The sequence below is a fragment of the Camellia sinensis genome, chromosome 1, assembly GCF_055761805.1.
Source record: "Camellia sinensis isolate YWXY chromosome 1, ASM5576180v1, whole genome shotgun sequence".
NCBI classification, from domain to species: Eukaryota; Viridiplantae; Streptophyta; class Magnoliopsida; order Ericales; family Theaceae; genus Camellia; species Camellia sinensis.
In genome coordinates, this window is record NC_138961.1 from 25651667 (window position 1) to 25661250 (window position 9584).

General features: G+C 31.6%; 1 protein-coding gene across 1 annotated transcript; it reads right to left on the reverse strand.

The window, feature by feature from the left end:
* Positions 1-4603: 4603 nt before the first annotated feature.
* LOC114323275 (putative receptor-like protein kinase At5g59700) lies at positions 4604-7933 on the reverse strand. The gene has a single exon (XM_028270842.2). It carries the CDS (start codon positions 7384-7386, stop codon positions 4918-4920), a length of 2469 nt encoding a protein of 822 aa, XP_028126643.2. The 5' UTR covers positions 7387-7933; the 3' UTR covers positions 4604-4917.
* Between the last annotated feature and the right edge of the window lie 1651 nt (positions 7934-9584).

Genomic DNA, 9584 nt, shown 5'->3' on the forward strand with positions numbered 1-9584 from the left:
GGGAAACGCTAGGTGAGTTTAGAAATGGCAATTTGAACTCGGTCCGGCGGGGATTCGATCCCTCGATCTCAAATTGAGTAATTTTTTTTCAAAAAATATTTCTGACGGGTTGGGAATGGTATTTAAAAATAAATTCCTGATGATATTTGGACCGAGAACGGGGATATATTTTCCAATCCCGGCTCGGGCCCGACCTCGACCCCATCCCGTTTTGCCCCTAATCCTATATATATATATATATATATATGATATATCTGTGTGCTCAGTGTTTAGTGTTTGGTTGATTAACAACATATGGCCTACCCCTCTCTCTCTCACTCACACAAACACAAGACCCAAGCCCCCCTCTTTCTCTTTCTCTCTTTTTCTCATGCACGACCGTTGACCACCTCCCTTACAGCCGCTCCTCCTTCACCGACGCCTCCCTCACCGCCGATTTTCAAAGGATCCTCTCTCTCTCTCTCTCTCTCTCTCTCTCTCTCTCTCTCTCCCCCTCACGGTTTGGTCGGCAGTGGCTCCTCTTCTCTTTCTCACCGGCCTTCTCCCTCACGGCGTTACGCTGTCAACTCCTCCTTCTCTCTCACACTGGCAGCGGCTCTTCCTCTCCCTCTCACGGTATCTCTTCGTCTCTCTCTCATGGTATCTCATTCTCTATAGTTTTTTTTTTCTCTCTCTCTCTCTATATATATATATATTTGTTTTTGCTTTTTTTCTTCAGATCTGGAAAATGATGAAAATGAAGATGTTGTTGATGAAGATCTCCTATTGATGAAAATGATGATTATTTTGATTTGTTAGAGCTCAAAATGTGTTTAATTTGTTAGATTTTTTTGAGCTCAGATCTATTAGATCTGTTGAAAATGCTGTTGCTGTTGATGTTGATGAATTCTGTATTTTCTGGAATTTTTTTTTTTTTTGCCGGGGAATTGTTGAGGTCGGGGAAACCCGATTCCCGTTAAGGGGCAAGGCCAGGAGTGGTAATAGGTTCCCCGTCGGGGATCGGGGCCGGGAGAATTTTCACGATCGGGGATCGGGGACGGGGAGTGTGATCCCCGGCCCCAGCCCCAACCCCAGCCCCGCCCATTGTCATTCCTAGCTGGGTTTGATTTGGGGATTTGGAATGAAGAAGTTATATGAAATTACGTAAAATATATGTATATTTTAATTATATTTTACTTATTTTTTTATTTTTTAAATATTTTTTAAAATTTTCCAACTAAACACACTTTATGGTGTACATAGACTATCTATCTATCTATCTATCTATCTATTATATGAGTATTATATAGGTGAATATTAGATTTGGTGTCTAAATTTTCAAATTTTCTTCTTATTTAGACACCAAGTTCGGTATTCACATATATAATAGTACAGAAAGATAATTAAAAAAATAGTATAATTTTAATTTTTTGAATAATAACTAAAAAAAATATCATAACTAAATACAATACAAGACATAATTAAAAAAATTATGAGTCATAACTAAAATAGCGTCATAAATAAAGAAGAAAATTAATTATAACTAAAAAAAATAACATAATTATGAGTGCATATGGTCAGGGGCGGAGGGAAGGAGGGCTCAGGGGGGTCATGTGCCCCCTGAGTTTTGGAGTGTGTTTTTTTTTTTATTTATTAAGCATAAAGAAAATATTTTATATAAAAATATTATTTAGAGTAAAATGTCAATGATATTTTTAAAATTATAAAAACAATAATGATTATTTTGATTAAAAATTAAAAGACTACGATATTATTATCTATGAGAATTTTCAATATAATGGTGATCTCTATCATTATTGATATGCAAATATAATTAATTTCAATAAAAATATAGAATTTATTGAATTGTTAGTTATATTTAATATGCAAGGTTCACACTCCATGTGTTTCTTTATTATTGATTGGTAATATCACATGCCAATGATTGCGTGGTATGACTATTATATTGAATTTTTACGCATATTTTGTATAAAAAAATTACTTTATCATTATATAATTTATTTTAAAACGTTATATCCATGACTTTTTTTAATGTTGTCCATGATACACTAATTACAAATAACATATTCACTTTGTTTGGTTTGAGTTTTCTTAAAACACTTTTTAAAAAATTCTTCGTTTTTGTTTTTCATTTTTTTTTTGTTTTTATTGAATTTTTTTAATATTTTAAACAATTTTTTTAAGTTTTAGACGCACCTAACATAAATATACTTAAAAAGTATAATTTTTGAAAAAATCTTTATAAAATTCACTAAATACCAAAAATACAAAAAAAAAATACAAAAAATTAATACATTTTTTGTATTTTTATGTATTTATTAATTTTTTAAAATATTTTTTCACAAATATTTTATTTTTTTTAGATACATCATGTACCTAAAAAAGTAAAAAAAAATGTTTAAAATTTTAAAAATATTGACTAAAAACAAAAAAAATAAAAAATAAAAAACTTAATTTTCAAAAAACTCAAACCAAATACATTGATTTTTTATTTTATTTTATTTTTATATTTCTTGAAGTCAATCGTAAAAATTCATATGAAATATTTTTGTAAATATTTTTAATGTTGTAATTAAGAAATGCCCCCTCTGATTTATTTTCTTGGCTCCGTCACTGCATATGGTACATCCTTTTTAAAAGGGTGTATATTAGGATTTCTCCATCAACTTGTTTGGTTTGTATTTGCAAAAGAAGTTTATAAAAATTTAAAATTTATTTGGTTGTATATTTTGAAAATAGTTTTAGAGTTTATAATGATTTAATTATTATCTTTAGTTGAATAGATAGATGTAAGAGAAAAAGTTGATGATTGATATGTAAGATATAAGATAATAAAAGAAAAGGGAGAAAAAGCTATTGATTGATATGTAATAGAAAGAAAAATAATTTTTTTTTTTTTTTGTCTACAAATTTTCAACCAAGCAAAATTTAAAAAAAAAATTCTCATAAATTATCTCTCAAAAGACAAACTAAACAAACTCATATTTTGCTTTTTCTTCTCCTTTTTTTTCCCTTCTTTTAAATTTGGTCAGTCATTTCTCAAAATTTTATTTAAATTTGAATGTAAATTCTATTTAATATAAACCATAGACAAATTCAAATTTAAATATAAATTTGAAAGTTACAAAATAATTTTAAAATTTTAAGTAAATGTTTAGACATTTCTTAATTTGGGTAAAATTTCAAGTAATTTAAGTAATTTTGTCTAAATTTTAAATGTAATTGTATAAATTGAGTCAAGAGCCACAAGGTTGGGTTGGGCTATTTTGATCTAGTAGTGTTTTGGATGGGCCTCCGCCCTTATGGATTGTTGGGTTTAGCTTTAGGGTTTTCTATTTCTCCTTATTGGGCCTTGGCCGACTATTTTTGAAAGTTTCAATCGGTTGATCCGTAGACTAGTCTATTCAAAAACGCAAACCGTTAGAATATATGATAAATTTTTTAAAAACACAATAAAAATCAGAGCTGGATCGGTGAGCCATTTAAACTGATCATCGGTGGGGATGACAAAATTACCAGAGCTAACTATATTTTTTATGAGTGGTTTCGCACACAAAAAATAAATACAAAATTATATCAAATTTTTTAGAATATCAAGTTCTCATAAGGACAATGGTGAAATTAAACTAATTTAAATGTTAATTCCTAAATTAATTCTGATAAAAAGATTGAGGAATCATAAACTAGTAATAACTAAATTAAACTAAGAGATTAAACTAACACTTATAAATAAAATTGGAATTGTTGATTTTTGAAAAAAACCTGGAGTAATGAATTCACCACTAGTTACATAAATAAGGTTTCAATTTGAGACTCAATTATGTTACGGTTCAAACTAAAAAATACCTCGCAACTACAAGTTTGAAGCATTTATTAAGAAAATTAACATATTCAATGTATAGGCACGAACCACACGAGTTGTTCGCTCTAAATTAAGGTAGCAACACGACTCGTCTCTTATAATATGGATCCAAAAAAGTAAAAGATTTTGACTCAAAATTGAAAGAAGTTCGCTATGATAAGATACCTGAGGATTCTCAGCTGTTTAGCAACAGACAAAGAGGTGAAGGAGCACTCTCAGCCCTCCAACTGGTTTAGTTTGTAGTTAGGCTTAACTATGGACCTACGGTTAGCTTGTGTGTGTTAGAATCAATTACAACTCTAGTAACGTGTTATGGCTACGTCTCGTTTGGGAATAAATTATTTTAATAATTTTTTAATTTTTTAACTAAAATATAAGATAAGAAAAATTAGTATATCTAGAATGATTTTTTGATTTTTTACAAAAAAAAATGTGTAAAAAATAGAGAAAAAATAAAATTTTTGATTTTTGATATAAGTTATAAATTTTTTGACTTTTTTAATATTTTTTTAACTTTTAGGCTAAAACTGTTGCATGTCAAACGAGGCATAAATGTATATAAAGCTTCCCTACCTCAGTAATTCAGCAACAATGCAATAATATCTTGATCATTTTGTGCATTTCTTCACACTAATCCCAAAAATAAGCACCCAAAATAAAACAAAAAATTAAGCCAACTCATATGTAGTCAAAGTGAAATGGGAGACCATGGTATCCTCAAAGTTCAAACTCAATTACTCATAACAAATCATAGTGTTTGGAATTCATAATGATAAAGAGAAATCACCAAAGAGGCAAAAGAAAAAAGTGATACAAGCAATCACTAACCTCATACAAAAACAAATATGCGTATACACTCTTTTGATGAGTTTACAAACTCAAGCTTATTAATCATGGAAGTCCACAACCAAGCCTGCATACAAACTATATTTTTCATGCTTTGCAAGTATCAAAAAACCATTACAACTTTTACCAGTTTGAGACCAAAAAATAACCAAAAAAAAAAAACAAGTATAGAAAATGGATGGTATTTTGTGTTTACCATCTTTTTTATGTCAACCTGTCTCTGTCCACCTGTTTTCAGCCTTCACCATTTGGGAGAAAACTCTACTCATCGAAACACCTTCAAGATTGCTTACACTTCCCACATTGAATTGCGTTGTAGAAACACCAGTCTCAAGAGCAAGATCACCATTCAGATCAGGCCTCTTCTCATCATTTCCTTGAAGTTTAAGTGCACATTCCAAATTCCACAACACATCTCCCATTGTGGGTCGATCAATGCCACGTTCTGCCAAGCATTTCACAGCGGTTTCCCCAAACTTGCACAAAGAATCTGGATTTATCTTACCCATGAGACGAGGATCGGTTATTTTCTCCAATTCCCCTTTCTTTTCCCACTCCATTGCCCATTCAACTAAATTCACCATTTCCCTAGAAAGTGACGGATCAATAACAGGCCTCCCAGAAAGAACTTCCAACATAACAACCCCAAACGAATATATGTCTGATTTCTCCGTCAGCTGTTGCCTTGTCAGATACTCAGGATCAAGATACCCAAAACTTCCCCTCACGGCTGTACTAACATGTGTCTCATCAATCTCAGGACCGGCTTTTGAAATTCCAAAATCAGCAACTTTAGCCATGAGATTCTCATCCAGTAGAATGTTTGCTGACTTAACGTCACGATGAATAACTGCATTTGTAGAACCAGTGTGAAGATAGTGAAGTCCTCTGGCAGATCCAATACAAATTTCAAGTCTCTGTCTCCAACTCAAGCAAGGAACATCCAAGCCATAAAGATGGTCCTTGAGAGTCCCGTTTTCCATGTACTCGTAAATTATGATCAACTCATTTCGTTCATGACAAAACCCTATTAATGATACCAAGTGGCGGTGGCGGAACTGAGACAACATTTCGATTTCAGTCCGAAACTCAGCAAGACCTTGTTGACATTGAGAGATTCCTCTCTTCACTGCCACCACTGTTTCATCCCTCAAAACTCCCTTGTAGACCTTCCCAAAACCACCAACCCCAATAACCAAACTTTCACTGAAATTATTAGTGGCCTCTTGAATTGCCACGAAAGGGAAGCGATACCCAATTTTTGAACTCGAAATAATTGCAGTTCCACTGGCATATTTATTTTCCATGGGTTCAGAAATTCCACCTCCATTGATTGCAAAATGGTCCTCTGTTGAATGGTCCACAGGTGATGATCTTCTTCTTCTTCTGCAAACAACAAACAAAACCAAAGCCGAAAACATAGCAATAAATAACACCCCAATGGCTATGCTTAAAATCACCCAAATTTTCTTCTTGGAATTTCCTTTAGAGTCCCTGACAGCGAGACTGCCCCTAGAATCGCTCAGCTTCATAATCTCTAGTCCATTGAGAATGATATTTGGGTAAGTATTACCCACATTTGAAGGGCTGATACTTACATTCAAGAAAACACTATAGCTTGAACTTGTGACAACATCCAAAACATATGGAGTACCCAAGATGTTTGATGTTAGAATACTAAGATCAAGATTCATAGCAACGAGCCAAGAGTTTATATAAACATTGAAGAAGAGCTGTCCTGGGGTTTTGCTCACTATATCGCAGAAATGAAACCGAACCAGATAGTCAAAACCGGGATCAACAGGAAAAAACCAGGTTACATTGACCAATGTACTGGGATCCAGTTGTGAGTTAAGCGTCGTGGCAGTGCCATAGACAAAAGAGGGAGCAACATTCCGAGTAGGCCACTTCATCGAGTAATTTACAGCTCCGATTTTTGATACAAAATTGACAAAATTAACATGGTTCAGATAAGTCTCATCAGAAACCCAAAATCGCCACAACGTATCATTCTGAGGGGATACTGTTTGATTACCCATATTCACCCTCGCAACTGTCTCTAATGCTCTTGTCAAAACAGATTGGTTCTTGACCAGAGGACCAATGGTTTTAGCACCATCGGGAATGAGTTCATCGGGGAGCGAAAGAATTTCTAAAGCATTTAGAAAGGCAAATGAATTGGCAAAAGGGGTGAAAGTTAGAACTAGATTATCTGAAGTTATGTTCAGAGAGTACTCTTTAACCACAGAACCATTTTGTGGTTGGAAATCTCTAAGTAGGGTGAAATCTTGGGCCAAAACAGAGAACTTTGCAGTGCTCAAATTGTAGTTCCCATCGACAAAAGGGAAGAAATACAATCGAATCCAGTGGCGCCCGTGTTTCTTGATTGCAAATGTGTAATGAGATGTTCCATAAAGAATTCTTGCAGTTTGATACAAGGCTAAATCAATGGTGGATGAGATGGGTTTTGATTTTGTGTTGACAAACGTATTTTGTGGAGTTGAAAGAACATTAGAATTCAAACCATCGGCTACGAAAACTCGATCACCCACTGGTGTTTTTGTGTGTGATCCACAGTCTATCAGGTAGTTATCTACAGGATCAAATTCTAAGGAAACATTTATCAAACACATGGTGGTTGATACCCAGATAAGCAATATCAAACCCATACCCATCATAACAAAGATTGAAGTGAAACAAACAACAATCCAATCTGAAGAACTATATGAAGAGACAAATCAAGAACACATGTATGGAATATAAAAGAATCACTTGTGACATCAATAGAGGATCAAGAGGAAGACAAGTGAATTTCTTTATCAAAGACCCAAATGGAAATTACAGAGATTTAGCTTCAAATCCCAAAGAAACAATTAACAAACACATGGTGGATGATACCCAGATAAGCAATTTTAGATTGAAGTGAAACAAACAACTATTCAATCTATATTAAGAGACAAATCAAGAACACATGTATAGACTAGAAAAGAGTCACCTTTGAGATCAATTGAACATCAAGTGAGGAAATTACAGAGAAATACAGAGAATTTCATATTGCAAAGAGTACTTTCTACAAGTTGATGAAAGGAAAAGGAACAAACAACGAAACCCATATCAATCAAGACAAGTTTTTGCCCTTATTGCAACGCTAACGATTTATGATTGACAATGACAACAGCTCAGATTTTTGTAATCTTTTATCTTTTTTCTTTTTCAGTTGTTGACTATTCAGTAGTGGTGTGCCTTATTTGACAATTGATATTACTTTCACAAAGCGACAAATTTGAGGTAGAAAAAGTAAAGAAGAGTGATTGAGGAGTTAGAAAGCAATAACCGTGTTTGCTTCCAATTTTTTGGATTTAGGGCTATTTTAAGAAGTTGGTTTTTAGTTACTTTTTTTTGATTTGTAGTAAAAGTTAAAAGTTAGTTTTTTTATCTTTTTTTTCTTTTGAGAAGTTGGTTTTTAGCTAACGGTGAAATTACAATTTTATCTTCATGGGTCAAAATGTGTTACATAGGTAACGTTGTAAATATTTTAAATAAATTGGAGTAGTTTGGTTATTTTATTATGATTTGACATCATAAACAAACATTAATCAAAAAAGTCAAAAGTCACTTTTTACCAACTTTCCAAATCATTTGTCTAAAAAAGCCAAAAGTTTGGTTAAAAATCAAAAAGTCACTTTTTACCATCTTCTCAAAATAAGCCTTAAGCTTTTAGGAATTGAAATTTTTTATTTTTTATATATATATATTTTTTATATTTAGTGAATTTTTTTAAAATTTTAAATAAATTTTTAACTTTTTTAGATATACCTTACTTAGATATATTTAAATAGTAAAATATTTTTAAAAATTAACAAATATAAAAAAATATATTGAATTTTTATTTTTATTTTTTATATTTTTTATATTTAGTGAATTTTTTAAAAAAAAATTTACAAATATTATATTTTTTAAGTATATTTATATTAGGTGTGTCTAAAAATTAAAAACATTATTTAAAATATTAAAAAAATCATTAAAAAATACCAAAAAAAAATTCTAAAAACCAAAATGTTGAATGCTATGGTCAATATCAGTATAATGGATAGATTGGGATTGAGGAAAACAGCTATGATCACGCAGGATTCCATTCTATAATTAAAAAATTTGTACACTATTGATTTGTCCTTATTTTAATTAAATATATGTATTAATTAGTATACTAATTAGTGTATCAATATTAGTTATGACATTATTATTGATCTCACTTATTAATTATATTACAAATATCAAAAACTTCTTAAATTATACATACTACAAATATCAAAAACTTCTTAAATTATACTACATCATCAATTTATACACTAATTAGTACACTAAACGGTACATATAACATTAATATGGTATTAAAATTTAGCAAAATGAAGGATAAGTTATATAATTTGAAGATATTCTTAAAATCAACCATTTTTTTAATCAAATTCAAATTTAAATTTTTTTTTTAAAAAAAAACCTTGTTTGGTGAAGTTTTGTAATCATAATTTCACTCATCCATTTGCACCCTCCATTTAGATAGAGTTTTGAAAATGTGATTCCACCACGTACTTCAAAACATATTTCTCTTTCACGTTTGGCATATTTCTCTCTTTCGTATTCTCTATTCTAAAAAGCAAAGTAGTTTTTGAATTTTGTATCTACTCAGTTATCCTTCTAGACGTTCGGTTGGTCGTCCAACCAGTTGACCGGAACTATGAATGGACGCGGGTCGATTGCGCCTACGGAACCTCAAATTCATCATCAGTCTGTCAGATTGGCAGATTTGAGAAAATCAATCCACATTCGTTCGTCAATCCGGCAGATGTGAATTGAGGGGATTGGCAAATTGGTAGAT